At 45.8% G+C, this 22901-nt stretch overlaps 1 protein-coding gene across 1 annotated transcript in view; it reads right to left on the reverse strand.

The window, feature by feature from the left end:
- Positions 1 to 774: 774 nt before the first annotated feature.
- LOC123101350 (atherin-like) overlaps positions 775 to 22901 on the reverse strand; it is a 28132-nt gene continuing 6005 nt past the window's right edge. The window contains exons 2-3 of the mRNA XM_044522843.1: positions 2978 to 4961; positions 775 to 2875 (exon numbers count right to left, since the gene is read on the reverse strand). Of these exons, the coding sequence (XP_044378778.1) occupies positions 4100 to 4961 (862 nt within the window). The 3' untranslated portion in view covers positions 775 to 2875; positions 2978 to 4099. The remainder of the gene's footprint in view (positions 2876 to 2977; positions 4962 to 22901) is intronic.

Consider the following 22901-nt stretch of genomic DNA (forward strand, 5'->3'; position numbering starts at 1 on the left):
ATGTGTCTACTATATCACAAAGTTCCCTAGGATTGGAGGGCTCTCATTCAATTGAGGTCATCAATCGATTTTGACCGAGTCAACTATCTCTCACTCAATTATTTTAATTGAAAATGCTCTCTAATTTTGGAGCTCTCTCATTCAAATGAGAAATTCAATATTGAATTTCGTTCATGATTTTGACTGGTCAACAATTTTTCAAATCAATCGAAAGCAACCCGCCTTAAAAAACCATACCAATCCTGCACACCCTCATCACTTAGAAAAAAGAAGCAACAACATGTGATACTGTAGGACCAATATAATACATGCAACCGTCGACGCAAAAAATTTCTCACAAAATCACACCACCAAAGGCCCATCAAAACACCACATATATGAATGAAAAAACATACTCCATCATCTTCACCACTAACCAAATCAAATAATCACTCTGTTTCAAAATATAAGGTGTATTAGTCTATTGAAAAGTCAAATTCTTTTAACTTTGACCAAGTTCAGAGCCAAAAATGTCGACATCCATAATACTTCCTCCATCCCAAAATTCTTGTCTTAGATTTGTCTAAATACGGATGTATCAAGTCATATTTTAGTATTAGATACATCTGTATCTAGAAAAATTTAAGACAAGAATTTTGAGACGAAGGGAGTACTAAATAAATGAAATATGTAAATTCATTTCATGACGAATCTAAAAATCAGACTTGATATTATAGATATTGATATATTTCCACACAAATTCGGTCAAACTTAAATAGGTTTGACAGTTAAAAAAAGAGTAATACACCTTATATTTTGAAATAGATGGAGTAAAAAAAGTATGAAAACCCAATTACATCAACGATGCAGCAAAGCGCGCCCAACTCTTCTAGTAAACACTAAAGCCGAAGTCATTCAAATGTAAATCAAGCTATAATCTTCAAATTTGTGTATGAATACAAAGAGAAGCATGGCCATTCTGCAATGTTGACAGATTATTATCATCCTTCAAAAAGTGTAATGGACAAATGAGATAAAAATAGAGAAAGAGGTCAGCACCGAGTAATGAAATGAAGGACAAATCTGTCCAATTGATAACCTCTCCGTCATGCAGTCAGTGGCCTTGAAGGGGACAATTAGTTTATCAAAGAAGTTGGGCATGAAAGGTTAAACATAGCAAAACAAGGGACAAAAAGTTAAAACACATATATGTTGGCACCATACTTGAAGGGCAATGGTAAACTGCACCTTTTGGATTAGCAAAACATAGCACCGGCACTTGTTCTTAAAAGGATAATACTACAAAACGTATAGCAGCGTAATATGTGCATAGCGACTGTAAAATAAGTCAATGTTTTTAAGTCGAGATAGTAAATCATAATGAAATGCATTAGTTCTACCAAGAATACCACCATTATTGATTTTAGAACACGAACACACTCAAAATACAATATTTTAATTATATAAGAAGCTACATCTATTGGGAAATAAGCATAGATCTGTAGGGAGGAGAGCGAAAGAAACCTTCAGGTTTCGCTTTACCTATGGGTGCCTTTATCTAACCTTTGTTGCTAAACTGAAAAAGAAATAAGCTGTAAGAACGAAATACATATGACCACAGGAAGGAAGCCAAAGTTTCAAGTTTTTAGACATGAAGTTGCTTTAGCTACACCTTTAGTATAAACATTCCTGAGTTCAGCTCCCTAATGTCCCTTGAGGTGATCAAGACATCCAAGGATATGGTAGTGAGTTTCATTAGTAAATTAGCCCAACAACTCTGCACTTCAGGATATTACTGTCACCTACTCGTATATATGCGTAATGTGAATTCCCTACTTTGAACTAACCTGTAAGAAAAGAACATATATCTCCGAAGCTACTCTGTACCTACAATCTTTCCTAACCAAAACAAGGCGGACCACCAATCAAGACACAGGAAAGACACCTATAGCATTTAAAAGAAACTATGTTGTACACTGAAAATTTCATACAAACAAATATTACCAAGAAAAGAAACGAGGGCCTGCATATCATATAGGATAAACTGGAGATTTATTAAAATAGAGCCATGTGTATCCAAATAAAGAGAATGGTGAAATAAGTAGGTTACATTCAGAAATATGATTTACACAATGGAAGTAATCAGTTTCTTCGTTTGCTTTCTAGTATCTCATATTATTGGCTTGCATAAACACTGCATATAATTTCAAATGAATAAAATATTTTTTACAGGATCAAGGAGAACATAGTTGGTTAATCTTTAAAGTTTCAGCTACAGTAATTTGTAGGACCTTTCAAACTAATTGTTCAGATGATAAAAGAGCTGCAACTGTAGTTAAATTCATCAAATCATAATGGCATTCATGATTGCATAATTTTCAACTGTAATTAAATTCAGCATAAGGGGCAGTCTACCTGCTGCCCACGCCCACAGCTCATGCCTCGTGCCGGCACTACTCGAGATTTAAATGGTAGATAACTGATACTTGGTGACCTTTGCGAAACCTACTAACTAAAGTTGTGTCATCACAAGAAAATGTTGTGTTAAAAAAATCAATATCAGTCATTCGTGAGACAATTCGATTCCAGTCTTTATTAAGATTGGGTACGCACTTTCAGTATTCAAAAAATAAAGCAGAATATGAAATCTAGTGAATCTCAGTTCCTAACACAAAATTCCATTGTTAAAATATGAAAAAAGCCGCAGAAGTAATACAACATAACCAACAGTGCACAATGAGAGATACTACAGATACAATGTTCGTCAATCAAGTAGGAATAGTACTTGCCAGATTAGAAGAGGATTCTCATTGTGGTGGTTTCTTCCTGTGAGTAACTGATGCACTATCTCATCTGGATCATCCCAAACAAAAGGAACCGAGCAAGAAACTTCTACCTAAACACAGAACATAAATGATCTATCGCGTGAGTCAACTAAGATTGCATGAACGAGCACACAAAGGTCGAGCACAAAGAGGGCATGAAATCATATATATACCTTGTAGGACACACCCCAGGAGGTTCCCCTGGGAAAAACCTGCCTTGGAACAGGCGTGACATCAGCCAGCGAACCTGAGGAGTGGCCACGGCTGGGGAGAAAAGATCCAACGAATGGGGAGAGGTGGACCCATGGGATCCAGATCTGCTCCTAGCCGGGGACGCCTCGCCTGGAGCGCTTATCCCATTTGAGGTGGATGTGGGAATTGCAGCGAGTAACTGGGAGCTGGCCGTTGGTCGGACTTAGGTCTCTTCCGTAATCTGTACTTATTTGGCGGCCACTTACCGGATTCCTGCCTGTCGCTGGCAAGAAGAAGGTCCGGTTGCCACCAGCAAGGAGACACGAGCAGCAAGGACCTCGCTTCTGATCGGTCTTTCATGGCTGCTTACAAAGGCAGAGCTTCACGTCAAAATTACTTAGTACTAAATTAACAGGATAATAAATAAAGAACTTGTAACTCATGTCGAGAAGGATTACATACCATGTTGATTCAGTTACATAGAACTATGATTAGCATCAGTGCAAATTCTTTTACATGACAGTGCAGCAAATTCATGTACTGAAAAACGACCCTCAACTAAACAGACAATGTGACTATTTGCATACATTAAAACAAATGTTTTTGCTTGTTGATATCAGGTTATGCTCAAGGTCAAGACTTCAAGCAAGTACAACTAACTGATGTTGTTTAACCCTAAAAAATAACTGATGTTGTTCAATCCTTAAAAAAGAACTATATCAGACAAGACACAAATGGTAGTGCCGTATACAAATGTATCTATCTGCTGCAGTATAAGTTTGAACAGAGAAAATGAAAGAAGCACGCATATTCTTTATATGCAGAAGCACATATACTATGCTTGAAAATGAGAGTTAGTGGTGATATTTACCTAATTGGAAATTCAGAGCTTTTCATATAGCAATTGAGATAGATGAAAGGAGCAGCACGGCCTCATCCATCTCTTCCTTGGTGGATCTGAGTTGCACAAAATTCAGATAGATAAAAGAGCAGCACGGCTTGCTGCTATTTGTTTATCATGGCTGGATCTCATCTGCAGAAAATTCAGATAGGAGGAAAAGACCAGCAGTCCAACACAGTCTACTACTATTTGTTCATCACGGCTAGGTCTCATCTACATCCACACGGACTGGCCATCGAATGCCTACCTCCGCTCCCCTGAAGTGCAGCCATGGCGAGCCGCCACCAGTCACCTCCTCCGGCCTTCCGACAAGGCCAACGCCTCCACCAGCCGCCTCGAAGTCTCCACAGCCCTCCCCTCCCCTAATCCTTCGTCCGTCGGACTCAACGGAGCGACGCTCGCACTCGAAAGCAGCAACAGCTTTCCTAAGGCTGCGTCTCCAACCGCCCGGAGCCGCAGCCTCGCATGGTGCCCAAGCGCTCGATATTCGCCGGTGAGCAGCAGAATCCCCGCCGGCCAATCCCTTTCCCTTCTCTCTCCCATCTCCCTTCAAATCTTGCCCCGCCATCTTCCCCTGCAGGAGCTCACCGAGCAACCATGGCACCACCCCGAACTCTGGATCCGGCGCCGCGCAACCTCGTCGGCCTTCCGCGCACCTCTCTAACCCTCCTCTGTCTGTATCCGTCCGTTGGCAGCCGCCTGTCGCTGTTCTCCATGGTGTGAGGCAGGAGGCGGCCGGCGGAGCACGGTGAGATGGGGCGGCGCAGAAGGCGGCCGGCGGAGCTCGGCGAGGCAGGGCGGCACAGGAGGTGGCCGGGGGAGCGCGGGGAGGCAAGGCGGCGCAGGAGGCCGCCGGCGGAGCGAGGCGAGGCAGGGCAGGAGGCGGGCAGCGGAGGACGGTGAGGCGGGGCGGCGCAGAAGGCGGCCGGTGGAGCGCGGCGACGCCGGGCGGGACAGGACGCCGCCGGCGGAGCGCGGCAAGGCAGGGCAGGAGGCGGTCGGTGGAGCAGGAGGCGGGACAAAGCGCGGCGCGGAGAGGGGGAGCGCGGGGCTGGCTTTTTTTCCTTCGTACCGGTTCGGGCTGACTTATGATGAGGACTGCGGGTTGAATAACTACAACAGCAGGGGCTTTTTTGCAAAAACTCTGACGATGTACCACCAGAAGCAATCGGTGGTTTATTATTAGGGAGAGATAAGTACTTCTCGTAGTACTCCATGGTATGCTGATTATGCTAATTATATTGTTGCTAAGTTTATACCACCAAGCTTCACATACCAACAAAAGAAAAAGTTATTCTATGACTTGGGACATTACTTTTGGGATGACCCACATCTTTATAAAGAAGGAGTAGATGGTGTTATTAGATGTTGTGTACCTGAGCATGAACAGGAACATATCCTATGCAAGTGTCATTCCGAGTCTTATGGAGGACACCACGCTGGAGATAGAACTGCACATAAGGTATTGCAATCTGGTTTTTATTGGCCTACTCTCTTCAAGGACGCCTGTAAGTTTGTCTTGTCTTGTGATGAATGTCAAAGAATTGGTAATATTAGTAGACGTCAAGAAATGCCTATGAATTATTCTCTTGTTATTGAACCGTTTGATGTTTGGGGCTTTGATTATATGGGACCGAGGGAGTCCTGGATTAGGGGGTCTCCGGACAGCCGGACTATCTCCATTGGCCGGACAATTAGACTATGAAGATACAAGATTGAAGACTTCGTCTCGTGTTCGGATGGGACTCTACTTGGCGTGGAAGGCAAGCTAGGCAATACGTATATGGATATCTCCTCCTTTGTAACCGACCTTGTGTAACCCTAACCCTCTCCGGTGTCTATATAAACCGAAGGGTTTTAGTCCGTAGGACAACAATCACAACATACAATCATACCATAGGCTAGCTTCTAGGGTTTAGCCTCTCTGATCTCGTGGTAGATCTACTCTTGTAACACCCATATCATCAATATTAATCAAGCAGGACGTAGGGTTTTACCTCCATCAAGAGGGCCCGAACCTGGGTAAAACTTCGTGTCCCTTGCCTCCTGTTACCATCCGGCCTAGACGCACAGTTCGGGACCCCCTACCCGAGATCCGCCGGTTTTGACACCGACATTGGTGCTTTCATTGAGAGTTCCTCTGTGTCGTCGCCGTTAGGCTTGATGGCTCCTACTATCATCGATAGCGATGCGGTCCAGGGTGAGACTTTTCTCCCCGGACAGATCTTCGTATTCGGCGGCTTTGCACTGCGGGCTAATTCGCTTGGCCATCTGGAGCAGATTGAAAGCTACGCCCCTGGCCATCAGGTCAGATTTGGAAGTTTGAATTACACGGCCAACATCCGTGGGGACTTGATCTTCGACGGATTCGAGCCACAGCCGGGCGCGCCGCACTGTCGCGATGGGTATGACCTAGCTCTGCCACCGGACGGTACCCCAGAGGCCGCGCCCGCATCAGCTCCGACCCTTAGCTCGGAGCCAACTGCGCCAATCGAGGACGGGTGGCTAGACACCGCCTCAGGGGCTGCAGTCTCGACGGCGATCGAGCCAAACACCAGCATAATCCTCTGCGCAGCCCGTGACTCCAAGGTGCCGGACTCTCTTCCGGACCCCGAACCATCCGCGCCCCTGCCAATCGAATCCGATTGGGCGCCGATCATGGAATTCACCGCCGCGGATATCTTTCAGCACTCGCCCTTCGGCGACATTCTGAATTCACTAAGGTCTCTCTCTTTGTCAGGAGAGCCCTGGCCGGATTATGGCCAACAGGATTGGGATGCGGACGACGAAGAAATTCGACGCCCACCCACCACCCACTTTGTAGCCACTGTCGATGATTTAACCGACATGCTCGACTTCGACTCCGAAGACATCGACGGTATGGACGACGATGTAGGAGACGAACATGAACCAGCACCTATAGGGCACTGGAAAGCCACCTCGTCGTATGACATATACATGGTGGATACACCCAATGAAGGCAATGGCGACGAGATAGCGGAGGATGACCCCTCCAAGAAGCAACCCAAGCGCCGACGTCAGCGGCGCCGCTCTAAGTCCCGCCAAAGCAAAAGTGGTGATACCGGCACAGGAGATAATAACACTCCGGATAGCGCCGAAGACAACAACAATCCCCTCCAGCAAGATTTAGAGCAGGAGGATGAAGGAGCCAGCTCTCCTGAGAGAGCGGCTGGCGGAGAGGAGGAGGATGACAATTACATGCCCCCCTCCGAAGACGAGGCAAGCCTCGGCGACGATGAATTCGCCGTACCAGAGGATCCCGTCGAACAAGAGCGCTTCAAGCGCAGGCTTATGGCCACGGCAAATAGCCTGAAGAAAAAGCAGCAGCAGCTTCAAGCTGATCAAGATCTGCTAGCTGACAAATGGACTGAAGTCCTCGCGGCCGAGGAATATAAACTCGAGCGTCCCTCCAAGAGTTACCCAAGGCGCAGGTTACTACCCCGACTGGAGGAAGAAGCGTATGATACGGCTGATCGGCCACCTCGTGGCCGCGATAGAGAGGCATTCCAGCCAAAAGCTCAGCCTCCACCCCAACGCCATCCAAATAAAAAGGCATGGGGAGATACGCCAGACCTGCGAGACATATTGGAGGACAAAGCAAAGCATTCAAGATCGATCTACGGATCACGAGGGCGCACCACTCTACGAGACGGTAAACGTCACGCCGGATACAGTAAAAGCAAATCCGGCCGGGCCGAACACAGCGGGCAGGACCCATTCGAGCTGCGTCGCGATATAGCCCAATACAGAGGCGCCGCACACCCCTTATGCTTCACAGACGAAGTAATGGAACATCAATTCCCAGAAGGTTTCAAACCTGTAAACATTGAATCATACGACGGCACAACAGATCCCGCAGTATGGATTGAGGACTTCCTCCTCCACATCCACATGGCCCGCGGTGATGACTTACATGCCATCAAGTACCTCCCACTAAAACTCAAAGGACCAGCGCGGCATTGGCTTAATAGCTTGCCAGCGGACTCCATTAGCTGTTGGGAAGATCTGGAAGCCGCATTCCTCGACAACTTTCAGGGCACTTATGTGCGACCACCAGACGCCGATGACTTGAGCCACATAATTCAGCAGCCAGAAGAGTCGGCCAGGCAATTCTGGACTCGGTTCCTTACAAAGAAAAATCAAATCGTCGACTGTCCGGATGCGGAGGCCTTAGCGGCTTTCAAGCACAACATCCGAGACGAGTGGCTAGCCCGGCACCTTGGTCAGGAAAAGCCGAAATCTATGGCAGCTCTCACGACGCTCATGACCCGCTTTTGTGCGGGAGAAGACAGCTGGTTGGCTCGCAGTAATAACATATCAAAGAACCATGGTACCTCAGATACCAAGGACGGCAATAGCAGGTCACGTCGCAACAAGCATAAGCGCCGCATTAACAGCGAAAGTACTGAGGATACGGCAGTCAATGCCGGATTCAAAGGCTCTAAACCCGGTCAGCGGAAAAAGCCATTCAAACAAAGTACGCCGGGTCCGTCCAGCTTGGACCGTATACTCGATCGCTCGTGTCAAATACACGGCACCCCAGACAAGCCAGCCAATCACACCAACAGGGATTGTTGGGTGTTCAAGCAGGCCGGCAAGTTAATTGCCGAAAACAAGGACAAGGGGCCGCATAGCGATGACGAGGAAGAACCCCGGCAGCCGCACACTGGAGGACAGAAGAGGTTTCCCCCGCAAGTGCGGACGGTGAACATGATATACGCAACCCACATCCCCAAGAGGGAGCGGAAGCGTGCGCTCAGGGACGTATATGCGTTGGAGCCAGTCGCCCCAAAGTTCAACCCTTGGTCCTCCTGTCCGATCACCTTCGATCGCAGGGACCACCCCACTAGTATCCGTCATGGCGGATTCGCCGCACTGGTCCTAGACCCAATCATCGACGGATTTCACCTCACTCGAGTCCTTATGGATGGCGGCAGCAGCCTGAACCTGCTTTATCAGGACACAGTGCGCAAAATGGGTATAGACCCCTCAAGGATCAAACCCACAAAAACGACCTTTAAGGGCGTCATTCCAGGCGTAGAGGCCCACTGCACAGGCTCAATTACACTGGAAGTGGTCTTCGGATCCCCGGATAACTTCCGAAGCGAAGAGTTAATCTTCGATATAGTCCCGTTCCGCAGTGGTTATCACGCGTTGCTCGGACAAACCACATTTGCTAGATTCAATGCGGTACCACATTATGCATACCACAAGCTCAAGATGCCAGGACCTCGCGGAGTTATTATAGTCAATGGAAACACAGAGCGCTCTCTCCGAACAGAGGAGCACACCACGGCCCTTGCAGCAGAAGTGCAAAGCAGCCTCTCAAGGCAATCTGCCAGTTCGGTGTTTCAAAGCCCGGACACCTTCAAGCGGGCTCGGGGCAATCGGCAAACAGACCGCCTGGCGCGATCTGAGCTCGCGTAGCAATACGGCGGCCACCCCAATCCCAGCCCAACGGCGTTATTCGTGCCGCGCGTACATAATTACGCATTAAAAATACCATGGGCACAGGTGGGGAGGGGGCGGGCACAACTGCGGCACGCCCCAAAATGCGGCCTAAGCCACAATAGGGGCTTCCCGTTTGGTTATTTTTCCTTTTCTTTTAGGACTTTAATCTCTGGAAACACTGTCCGGCAGCTCTATTGCCGAACACATGATACAGCAACCAAGGAGGCAGACAACTACGTTATACAACGGAACTCCCAGGTTGATTACAGATTTCATATCATTCCTCAGCTCGCCCTTGGAAGGGACATAGTCCTACTCTTTTGCTTATTGCACTATCTGTATCACTCTGCTTTAATGCAAATTTTTAATATATAATGCATGACATTACGACTATTATTGCATTATATATATATATATATCTATGTGTTCATTAATGACGCCTTGCAACCGTACACTCTGGTACGGCCAATGCACCGGGGGCTTACGTACCCACAATATGGTGTGAAAAGTCCGAACACTTTCACAAGTGCGGCACCCCGAACTTATAGCATTATATGCATCAGCTCCAAATCATGTCTTTGTTCAAATGTTGGGTTTGCCCGGCTCCTATGTTTTGGTACCTTACGTTCTGCTCTATCGGCTAAGGTAGCGCTAGGAGAACTACTGCGATTGTGCCCTGGTTCTGCTGGGCCGAGCACCTCAGTAGAGAAAGCTAAAACTGACTGTCATGATAAGGCGAGAGACTGGTCGCTGTTCGGCGAGGTTTTTTCGAGTCCCTAAAGACTTATGCCGCTTAGGGAGAGGGGCCGGCTCCGTCCGGCTTACAGGCGTGTATCGCGCCCCGAATTCGGCCTTCCAAATACCAGGGGCATCGCCAAAATTTAAAATTATAGAATTCTATGGCTAAGTGAGAGTGATAAAGCATTATTAGTCCAGTTGCCTTGTTCGTTGTGTTGAGCACCTCCCTCGAAGGACCCAAACATGGGAACAAGAGTGCTCAGGTTTATCCCGAACACCCCAGCACTCGTGGCATGGGGGCAGAAGCCGAGGACTAGCCATCTCTCAGATTGGATAAATAGCCAAACAGAAGGTAATATTTTAAATTCTAACAAGCGTTGCATAGCAAACATGACACAAGTTTTCATACATACAGGACAACACGAGCAAGTCTCATTCAAATATTACATTTTGCGAACACTCATCCGCGATAAGACGGGCACCCGGCAGAACACCCTCGTAGTACATCTCGGGGTGACGGTGCTCCTTGCCCTCCGGTGGCCCCTCCTTGATCAGCTTCACGGTGTCTAGCTTGACCCACTGCATTTTTACACGGGCGAAAGCCCGGCGTGCACCTTCTATGCAGACGGATCGCTTGACGACCTCCAGCTGGGGGCAGGCATCCATGAGCCGCCTCACCAGGCCGAAGAAGCTGTTCAGAAGGGCGTCGCCAGGCCACAACCGGACTATGAAGCCCTTCATGGCCTGATCGGCCGCCTTATGTAGCTCGACCATCTGCTTCAGCTGGTCGCTCATTGGCACCGAATGTTCGGCCTCAGCATACTGAGACCAGAACAGCTTCTCCGTCGAGCTTCCGTTCTCGGCCTGGTAGAATTGTGCGGCATCGGACAAACTGCGGGGCAAATCTGCGAATGCTCCTGAAGAGCTTCGGATTCGGGTAAGTAATCGGTAATTCACTTTTACATGCTTGCTTTGCATATAGAAAGCCTTACCTGCCGCTATCTTCTTCATCGCATCGATCTCCTGAAGGGCCATCTGGGCCTCGGCCTTGGCACTCTTCGCGCTCTCACGGGCTGCGGCAAGCTCAGACTCTCGCGTCTTCAAGTCAAGCTCCAACGCCTCGTGCTTCTTCACGAGAACCTGGAGCTCATGCTGCACCTCGCCCACCAGAGCCTCGTGCCTCTCTCGCTCGGTGCGCTCCTTGGCCACTGTATCTTCGGCCTTTGTCGGCGCTTGCTTCAGGGTCGCCACCTCGCTCGTGGCCCCTGGCAAAACATACAATGATCCTATCATTTTGCAATCGCGTCCTTTTTTATATACACATATCTATAGACGGGGTATTACTTACCCTCGTTCTCCTCGAGATGCCTCTTGACAAGGCTGAGCTCTTTCTTGGACCATCGAGGTCCTGCTTCAGTACGGCGACCTCCGCAGTTAGTGCGGCGGACGCCAGCAGAGAAGCCTGCATATGCATATTGACATACTTATATTAGACTCCTGTGATATTATTTGATCCTCTGTTCGGCTTTTCTTTGTGAACACCGAACAAAGCATCAGGGGCTACTGTCTATGCGGTAATACTTCTACTACATTTTAAAACACTTACCTCAAAGCCTCTTAGAAGGCTGGCACAGGCTTCAGTCAATCCGCTCTTGGCGGACTGAACCTTTTGGATCACCGCACCCATGATGGTGATTCTTACCTCGTCGATGGAAGCGCCGCGAAGCGCTTCCAGCAGGCTGTCCGGTGCCTCTGGATGGGCAGAGGTCACCGGCACTGGAGTTTCGCCCCTCTTAGAAGGGGACCGCCTACCCGAGTCCGGAACCGTTGGAGGATCCGGCGCGGTGTTCGGCTGAGGGACAAACTCAGAGCTCTCGGGGACCCCGTCCCCTCGGCTCCCGGAGTCCGGAAGGTCGCCTTGAGGCGCCTCCGGGACGGGCCCCTCAATCCGGTGCCTCTTGAGACAACACTTCAGCATCGTCGGTAGGATGAGGGGAGGTGGCGGTCGAGACTGGATCGCTATCCATGTCCGACGAGCCCAGGGAGCCGTCCGATGATACCTCGATATCGGCTCGGGGCGGCCTGCACAATTGAGTTCGGTGTTAGGAAAAGTAGTGCGACAAAGGAATCATATGGATAACTTTGGCATCCGAATACTTACGATCTCCCCGGGGGCTTGGCCCTGGGAAACCACTCGTCTCCACTTTCGTCGGCGGCGGTGGAGCTGTCCGGAAGGAGAGTCCTTCCCTTCTTGGACCCTCCGGCCTCCCCAATTGGGGCGGCCTTCCTTTTCTTGTCTCCCCCAGTCGGTGGGGGAGCCTCTTCTTCCTCTTCCTCGTCTTCGGGGGAAGAGTGCGCCGTAGAGTCATCGGATGATGAGTCCGACGACGCCTAGCGTCGGGAACTCTTTCGAGCTCCCTTGGCCTTCTTGGTCTTCTCCGGCACCTTATAAGGGGCCGGAGTCAACATCTTCGCTGGAAGGGCGTCTGCGGGGCCTTCGGGCAAAGGAGCCGGACAGTCGATCTGTCCGGCCATCTTCTGCCAGTCCTGTCAAAGGCACGGGAGTTTAGATCCCGCAGAGAGTCAATCTATATAGAAAACAAGTATCCTATGAAAGGTAAAACAGCTTACCGCACTGGCTTGGCGCTTCGCGCTGAATCCGTGATCCTCAGTAATGGGGGGAGGGACCTCAGCGCTCTTGAACAGCACCCTCCAGGCATCTTCATGAGTCGTGACGAAGAGCCTATTCAGAGTTCGGTGCTGCGCCGGGTTGAACTCCCACAAGGTGAACTCCCGTTGTTGGCACGGGAGTATCCGGCGGACGAGCATAACCTGGACTATGTTGACGAGCTTGAGTTTCTTGTCCACCATGTTTTGAATACATGTCTGGAGTCCGGTCAGCTCTTTTGAATTACCCCAGGACAGGCCCTTCTCTTTCCAGGAGGTGAGCCGCATGGGGATGCTAGATCGGAACTCGGGGGCCGCTACCCATGCGGGGTCGCACGGCTCGGTGATATAGAACCACCCCGACTGCCACCCCTTTATGGTATCCACAAAGGAGCCCTCGAGCCATGTTATGTTGGGCATCTTGCCCACCATGGCGCCTCCGCACTCCGCCTGGCAGCCACTCACCACCTTCGGCTTGACATTGAAGGTCTTCAGCCATAAGCTGAAGTGAGGCTTGATGCGGAGGAAGGCCTCGCACACGAGGATAAACGCCAAGATGTTGAGGATGAAATTCAGGGCCAGATCGTGGAAATCCAGTCCGTAATAAAACATGAGCCCCCAGACAAAGGGATGGAGAGCGAATCCCAGTCCGCGGAGGAAATGGGTGAGGAATACCACCCTCTCATGGGGCCTGGGGGTGGGGATGAGCTGCCCCTCATCTGGGAGCCGGTGCGCGATGTCGTCGGGCAGGTATCCGGCTCTCCTCAGTTTCTTGATGTCTCCCTCCCTGGCGAAGGAGACCATCCACTTGCCTCCCGCTCTGGATATGGTTGGAGAAGGTTGAGATGTAAGTGAGGGCTTGGGCGCTAGAGCTCGAGTGTGCGGGAGCGGATGAGTGGAGGAGGAAGAAGGCGTGGATAGAAAGGTGAATCCTTATCCCTTTATATGGGCGGACAAAACTAAGCGTCCCCACTTGCCTGGTAAAACTCGCTTATCCCCCAAGCACCGTAATTGATGGCGCGGTTGGGTTACCCACGCCCGTATTGATGAGAATCCCGTAATAAGGGGACACGATCTCTGCTTTGACAAGACGTGTCGAAAAATTGCCTCGCGTTATGTGCGGGGCTGGTTAAAAGAAATGGTTCGAATAATCACCGGGCCATGACGTAACGTCGTGTTGCCAAAACAAGCTAGCGTATTAGATCTACGAAAACATTATTCTCCCTACGGTGGAATGTGGAACTTATTTTGCAGGGTCGGACACTATCCTCATATTCAAATTCTCCTGTGGTGTATTCGGAGAAGGAACCCGCCTTGCAATGCCGAAGACAAATGCGCGCCGGACTCGTTGTCATTGAAGCCTGGTTCAGGGGCTACTGAGGGAGTCCTGGACTAGGGTGTCTCCGGACAGCCGGACTATCTCCATTGGCCAGACAGTTAGACTATGAAGATACAAGATTGAAGACTTCGTCTCGTGTCCGGATGGGACTCTACATGGCGTGGAAGGCAAGCTAGGCAATACGTATATGGATATCTCCTCCTTTGTAACCGACCTTGTGTAACCCTAACCCTCTCCAGTGTCTATATAAACCGAAGGGTTTGAGTCCGTAGGATAACAATCACAACATACAATCATACCATAGGCTAGCTTCTAGGGTTTAGCCTCTCTGATCTCGTGGTAGATCTACTCTTGTAACACCCATATCATCAATATTAATCAAGCAGGACATAGGGTTTTACATCCATCAAGAGGGCCCGAACCTGGGTAAAACTTCGTGTCCCTTGCCTCCTGTTACCATCCGGCCTAGATGCACAGTTTGGGACCCCCTACCCGAGATCCGCCGGTTTTGACACTGACAGGGACCTTTTCCTGCCTCTAATGGATACACACATATTCTAGTTGCTGCTGATTACGTTACTAAGTGGGTAGAAGCTATTCCAACTAGTAGTACTGATCATAACACTTCTATTAATATGCTTAAGGAAGTTATTTCCCGAGGTTTGGAGTCCCTAGATATTTAATGACTGATGGTGGTTCACACTTTATTCATGGTGCTTTCCGTAAAATGCTTGCTAAATATGACGTTAATCATAGAATTGCATCTCCTTATCACCCACAGTCTAGTGGTCAAGTAGAGTTGAGCAATAGAGAGCTCAAATTAATTTTGCAAAAGACTGTTAATAGGTCCAGAAAGAATTGGTCTAAGAAACTTGATGATGCATTATGGGCTTATAGAACTGCATACAAAAATCCTATGCGTATGTCTCCGTATAAAATGGTTTATGGAAAAGCATTTCACTTACCTCTCGAACTAGAACATAAGGCATATTGGGCTATTAAAGAGCTCAACTATGATTTTAAACTTACTGGTGAGAAGAGGTTATTTGATATTAGCTCACTTGATGAATGGAGAACCCAAGCTTATGAAAATGCCAAGTTGTTTAAAGAAAAAGTTAAAATATGGCATACAAAAGGATACAAAAGCGTGAGTTTAATGTAGGTGATTATGTATTGCTATACAACTCTCGTTTAAGATTTTTTGGAGGCAAACTTCACTCTAAATGGGAAGGCCCCTATGTTATTGAAGAGGTCTATCGTTCCGGTGCCATAAAGATCAACAACTTCGAGGGCACAAATCCGAAGGTGGTAAACGGTCAAAGAATTAAACATTATATCTCAGGTAATCCCATAAATGTTGAAACCAATATTATTGAAACCGTAACCCCGGAGGAATACATAAGAGACACTTTCCGGAACGTTTCAGACTCCGAAAAGGAATAGGTATGTGGTATGGTAAGTAAACCGACTCCAAAACAATTTTTAAGGCAATATTTCTCCATTTTGGAATATTTAGAAAAATAGAAAAATAAGTAGCAGTCCAGGAAGGACACGAGGGCCCCACGAGGGTGGTGGGTGCGCCCTACCCCCTGGGCGCGCCCCTACCTCGTGTGCCTTTCAGACTCCGTTTTCTTGCACATTATGTATTTTGGTCGGTAAAAATTCATCATATATTTTCCCGAAGGTTTTGACTCCCGTATCACGCAAAAATCTCATGTCTTTGTTTCGAGTTGTTTTTCTGACAGATCTAGATTATCATGATGTCCCCAAGTGCTTCCAAGGAAAAGTTCTTCTAGAAGGTCATCAACCCTTACCTCGCAGAGGTGCTGCGACACCCTCAAACCATTGAGATGCGTGATGGGTTGTTGCACATCCGCGATGTTGAGGGACCAAAGGGAACCGGAAGCGTGGAGACGAGGCTCGAAGTAATGGAGCAACAAATTTTCAAGTGCCAGGGGATCGTGGAGCGTGGAATCAATGCTAGCCACACGGTGCTCGCGGAGTTCACTAACAACTACAAGACGGATGCCAAGAACACCGAGGAGGCCATCTTCAAGCTATATGAGAAGATCGAGAACCTCCAAGCCCAAATCTATGACCTGCAAAACCAAAACTGTGAGTATGAATATAGATTCAAAAGAATGAGTTTGCTTGCAGATTCGAGGATTCCGGAGACGCGATCATACTTCTATGATGGTGAACCTATGCCTTGGAAGATGGATGACAAGCCCGCATCATCAACAACACCTCCACCTTCTTCACCAACCAAGGAGATATAATCACATGGGTATGGGCACTCCCCTTGGCAACTGCCAAGCTTGGGGGAGGTGCCCTGGTATCGTATCACAATCACAACTCCTATCTTTACCGTTTTTTCTAGTTCGATCCTATTAGTAGTATCTTGATCTAGTAGAATAAAGTTTATGGCATGATCTAGTTTTGAGTTTTGCTTTATGATCTCTCTATGTAATCGAGTCAGTGAGCTATATATAATAAAGATTAGTGTTGAGTCAAGGGATTGATTATTTTGCCATGATCTTGGGTGAATAAAAGAAAAGAGAAAAAGAATAAAAAGAAACAAAGAGTTCATATTGATCTTATTGAGAGTAATGACTTCACATAGAAAGAGTTTGATGATTAAAAGTTGTTGGGAGTTGGCAGACATAGCTTTGGTCATTGTTGCAATTAATAGGAAGTAATAAGGAAAGAGAGGTTTTCACATATAGATATATTATCATTGACATCTTTTATGATTGGGAGCACTCATTAAAATATGACATGCTAAAGAGTTGATGTTGGACAAGGAAGACAATGTAATGAGTTATGTCTTTCTTATATCTGAGATAAAGTATGTTGTCATGGATCCTCTAACTTGTTGAGCTTGCCTTTCCCCCTCATGCTAGCCAAATTCTCAGCACTAAGTAGAAATACTACTTGTGCTTCCAAAATCCCTAAACTAGTTTTGCCATGAGAGTCCACCATATCTACCTATGGATTGAGTAAGATCCTTCAAGTAAGTTGTCATAGGTGCAAAGCAATAAAAATTGCTCTAAACATGTATGATTTATTGGTGTGGGAGAAATGAGCTTTATACAATCTTGTGATGTGGAAGTAATAAAAGCGACGGACTGCATAATAAAGGTTCATATCACAAGGGGCAATATAAAGTGACGTTCTTTCGCATTGAGATTTTGTATATCCAAACATAAAAGCGCATGGCAACCTCTGCTTCCCTCTGCGAAGGGCCTGTTCTTTATTATTATCTTCTACCTTATGCAAGAGTCATGGTGATCTTCACCTTTTCTTTTTCATTTTATCCTTTGGCAAGCTCAGCATGTTGGAAAGAACATGATATATATATCTAATTGGATGTAGAGGAGCATGAACCATTATTGTTGACATTACCCTTGAGGTAAAAGGTTGTGGGGCAAAACTATAAGCCCCTATCTTTCTCTATGTCCAATTAAAACTCCGTAACCACAAGTATTGCGTGAGTGTTAGCAATTATGGAGGACTAAATGATAGTTGAGTATGTGGACTTGCTTTTTAGCTCTGACATAGACTCTTTCCGATGTTACGATAAATTGCAATTGCTTCAATGACTGAGATTATAGTTTGTCGGAGCCCAATAAGGTTTATGATTTATACTTTTGCATTGTGAATAGATCATCACTTGAACATAAGTAATCATATGACAAAATCTATATATGTTGCTGTTATAAGAATAATCATGATGCCTTCATGTCCGTATTTTATTTTTATCGACACCTCTACCTCTAAACATGAGGACATATTTATTGTTATTGGCTTTCGCTTGAGGACAAGCGAGGTCTAAGCTTGGGGGAGTTGATACGTCCATTTTGCATCATGCTTTTATATCGATATTTATCGCATTATGGACTATTATTTCACTTTATGTCACAATACTTATGGATATTCTCTCTTATTTTACAAGGTTTACATAAGGAGGGAGAATGCCGGCAGCTGGAATTCTGGGCTGGAAAAGGAGAAAATATTAGAGACCTATTTTGTGCAACTCCAAAAGTCCTGAAACTCCACGGAACATCTTAAAATAAATAAAGAAAAATTCTCGCCAAATATGAAGGCCAGGGGGCCCACACCCTGCTCACGAGGGTGGGGGGCGCCCCCCCTAGGGCGCGCCCCTACCTCATGGGCCCCCTGGTGGCTCTCCGACGCCCATCTTATCCTATATGAAGTCTTTTGATGAGAAAAAAATAAGAAGGAACTTTTCAGGAGGAGTCTCCGCCGCCACGAGGCGGAACCTTGGCGGATCCAATCTAGAGCTCCGGTAGAGCTGTTCTGCCGGGGATACTTCCCTCCAGGAGGGGGAAATCATCACCATCGTCATCACCAGCACTCCTCTCACCGGGAGAGGGCAATCTCCATCAACATCTTCACCAGCACCATCTCATCTCCAAACCCTAGTTCATCTCTTGTATCCAATTCTTGTCTCAAAGTCCGGGATTGGTGCTAGTAGGTTGCTAGTAGTGTTGATTACTCCTTGTAGTTGATGCTAGTTGGTTTAATTGGTGGAAGATCATATGTTCAGATCCTATATGCATATTATTACCCCTCTGATTATGAACATGAATATGCTTTGTGAGTAATTACGTTCGTTCCTAAGGACAAGGGAGAAGTCTTGCTATGAGTAGTCATGTGAATTTGGTATTCGTTTGATATTTTGATAAGATGTATGTTGTCTAGTCTCTAGTGGTGTTATGTGAACGTCGACTACATAACACTTCACCATTATTTGGGCCTAGAGGAAGGCATTGGGAAGTAATAAGTAGATGATGGGTTGCTAGAGTGACAGAAGCTTAAACCCTAGTTTATGCGTTGCTTCGTAAGGGGCTGATTTGGATCCATATGTTTCATGCTATGGTTAGGTTTACCTTAATACTTTTGTTGTAGTTGTGGATGCTTGCAATAGAGGTTAATCATAAGTGGGATGTTTGTTCAAGTAAGAACATCACCCAAGCACCGGTCCACCCACATATCAAATTATCAAAGTATTGAACGTGAATCATATGAACGTGATGAAAACTAGCTTGACGATATTCCCATGTGTCCTCGGGAGCGCTTTTCCTATTATAAGAGTTTTTTCCGGCTTGTCCTTTGCTACAAAAGGATTGGGCCATCTTGCTGCACTTATTTACTTTTGTTACTTGTTGCTCGTTACAATTTATCCTATCACAAAACTATCTGTTACCACTTATTTCAGTACTTGCAAAGAATACCTTGCTGAAAACCGCTTATCATTTCCTTCTGCTCCTCGTTGGGTTTGACACTCTTACTTATCGAAAGGACTATGATAGATCCCCTATACTTGTGGGTCATCACCAAGCCCTAAAACCTCCCGAGAGGGCTGATCTGGAGTCCGTTCGGGGCTCCGAAGAGGGGGATTCATCGCCGTCGTCATCATCAACCATCCTCCATCACCAATTTCATGATGCTCACTGCCGTGCGTGAGTAATTCCATCGTAGGCTTGCTGGACGGTGATGGGTTGGATGATATTTATCATGTAATCGAGTTAGTTTTGTTAGGGTTTGTTCCCTAGTATCCACTATGTTCTGAGATTGATGTTGGTATGACTTTTCTATGCTTAATGCTTGTCACTAGGGCCCGAGTGCCATGATTTCAGATCTGAACCTATTATGTTTTCATGAATATATGTGAGTTCTTGATCCTATCTTGCAAGTCTATAGTCACCTACTATGTGTTATGATCCGGCAACCCCGAAGTGACAATAACCGGGACCACTCCCGGTGATGACCATAGTTTGAGGAGTTCATGTATTCACTATGTGCTAATGCTTTGTTCCGGTTCTCTATTAAAAGGAGGCCTTAATATCCCTTAGTTTTCAATAGGACCCCGCTGCCATGGGAGGATGTTATGCAAGTTCTTTTCCATAAGCATGTATGACTATATACGGAATACATGCCTACATTACATTGATGAATTGGAGCTAGTTCTGTGTCACCCTATGTTATGACTGTTACATGATGAACCGCATCTGGCATAATTATCCACCACTAATCCGGTGCCTACGAGTTTTCCATATACTGGTTTACGCTTATTTACTTTCCCGCTGCTACTGTTACAATCACTACAAAATACCAAAAACATTACTTTTGCTGTCTTTACTTTTGTTGCCGCTACCACCACTATCATATTACTTTGCTACTAAACACTTTGCTGCAGATACTAAGTTTCCAGGTGTGGTTGAATTGACAACTCAGCTGCTAATACTTGAGAATATTCTTTGGCTCCCCTTGTGTCGAATCAATAAATTTGGGTTGAATACTCTACCCTCGAAAGCTATTGTGATCCTCTATACTTGTGGGTTATCAAGACCAATTTCTGGTGCCGTTGCCGGGGAGCATAGCTCTATTCTTGGAGTCACTTGGGATTTATATCTGCTGGACACTATGAAGAACCTGAGAGATCCAAAAACCAAGATCTATCCCTCAACTACGAGGGGAGGTAAGGAACTGCCATCTAGCTCTGCACTTGATTCACCTTCTGTTATGAGTAAGTTTGCGACACCTACACCTGCTTCTGCTATTTGTTCTGATATGTCGCATGTTATTGATGATCCACTTGTGCTATGCATGATACTTATGATGAAACTGCTTCTATGCCTGATACTACTGTGTCCCTTGGTGAATTTCTTGATGAACAAATTGCTAGGGCTAGAGAAAAAGAAATTATTGAATCTGAATACGATGATGATAGTGATGATGAAAATATGCATGTTATTCCTGAGGGCTATCTTTTTGATATGGAATCTTCTGCCGCTATTTTAGCTTGCAAAGATAGATATGAGCTTAAGAGGTTATTAATTAAATGGAACAAAGAATCACTTAGAGATAAAATGAGACCTGACCCCGCTTTTGCTACTTCACCTATAATTACTTTGGTTGAATCTGATCTGTTTTATGGCTATGAATCTGAAACTGTTGTGGCACATCTTACTAAGTTAAATGATATAGCTGCCTTGTTCACTAATGATGAGAGATCGCGTTACTTTTATATACTCAAAATATTTCCGTTCTCATTAAAGGGTGATGCTAAGATATGGTTTAATTCTATTGATCCTGGTTGTGTGCGTAGTCCCCAGGATATGATTTATTACTTCTCTGCTAAATATTTCCCTGCTCATAAGAAGCAAGCTGCTTTGAGGGAAATATACAACTTCGTGCCAATTAAAGAAGAGAGTCTCCCACAAGCTTGGGGGAGGCTTCTCAAGTTACTTAATGCTTTGCCTGATCATCCTCTTAAGAAACCTGAAATTCTTGATATCTTTTATAATGGACTAACCGATGCTTCCAGAGATTACCTGGATAGTTGTGTTGGTTCTCTTTTCAGGGAAAGAACGCTGGATGAAGCTGAAATTCTATTGAATAATATGTTGACAAATGAAAATAATTGGGCACCTCCTGAGCCAGTTCCTGAACCAGCTCCTGCTCCAATTACTGAACCTATTCTTAAACCAACTCCGAAGAAGAGGGGTGTTCTATTTCTCAGTCCCGAAGATATGCAAGAGGCAAAGAAATCTATGAAAGAAAAAGGTATTAAAGCTGAAGACGTTAAGAATTTACCTCCTATTGAAGAAATACATGGTCTTAATTCACCGCCTGTTGAAGAAACATATGATCTCAATTCTTTATTTATTGAAGAACCTCCTAATCCCGATATCCCGACACAGGTAGTAAAGGTAAATTCTCTCTATAGATATGATAAAGCTGAAGTCCCTCCTACTAAAATTGCTAGTCGGTGCTTGGATGAGTTTGATAAATTTATGTTTAAGCAAGACGACTTCAATGCTTATTTTGGTAGACAATTAAAAGAAAATGCTTATATGATTAGATGCTTCTGTGATTATATGGCTGATATTAATGGTGAACTTAAACTTGTTAGCAAACATGCTTCTATGGTTACCACTCAAGTAGAACAAGTACTTAAGGCTCAAAAAGAAGTGCTTGATGAAATGAATAGTAAGAAAAATGATTATGCTGTTAGAGTGGCTACTAAAACTGGTAGAATGACTCAGGAACCTTTGTATCCTGAAGGCCACCTTAAGAGAATCGAGCAAGATTCTCAAAGAAATAATATTGATGTTCCTAGTTCTTCTAAAAAGAAGAAGAAAAATGATAGAACTGTGCAAACTTCTAGTGAACCTATTGCTGAACCACCTGATAATCCAAATGATATTTCTATGTCTGATGCTGAAACACAATCTGGTAATGAACATGAACCTAATGAAAATATTAATGATGATGTTCATGATGATGCTCAACCTAGTAATGACAATGATGTAGAAATTGAACTTGTTGTTGATCTTGAAAACCCACAATCAAAGAATCAATGTTATGATAAAAGAGACTTTGTTGCTAGGAAACATGGTAAAGAAAGGGAACCTTGGGTTCAGAAACCCATGCATTTTCCTCCAAAACCATCCAATAAAAAGGATGATGAGGATTTTGAGCGCTTTGTTGAAATGATTAGGCCTATCTTTTTGCGTATGCGATTAACTGATGTGCTTAAAACAAATCCTTATGCTAAATATATGAAGGATATCATTAATAATAAAATAAAGATACTGGAAGCTGAGATTTCCACCATGCTTGCTAATTATACTTTTAAGGGTGGAATACCAAAGAAACTTGGAGACCCCGGAGTACCTACTATACCTTGCTCCATTAAAAGAAATTATATTAAAACTGCTTTATGTGATCTTGGAGCCGGTGTTAGTGTTATGCCTCT

This window comes from Triticum aestivum, chromosome 5A (assembly GCF_018294505.1).
Source record: "Triticum aestivum cultivar Chinese Spring chromosome 5A, IWGSC CS RefSeq v2.1, whole genome shotgun sequence".
Classification (NCBI taxonomy): domain Eukaryota; kingdom Viridiplantae; phylum Streptophyta; class Magnoliopsida; order Poales; family Poaceae; genus Triticum; species Triticum aestivum.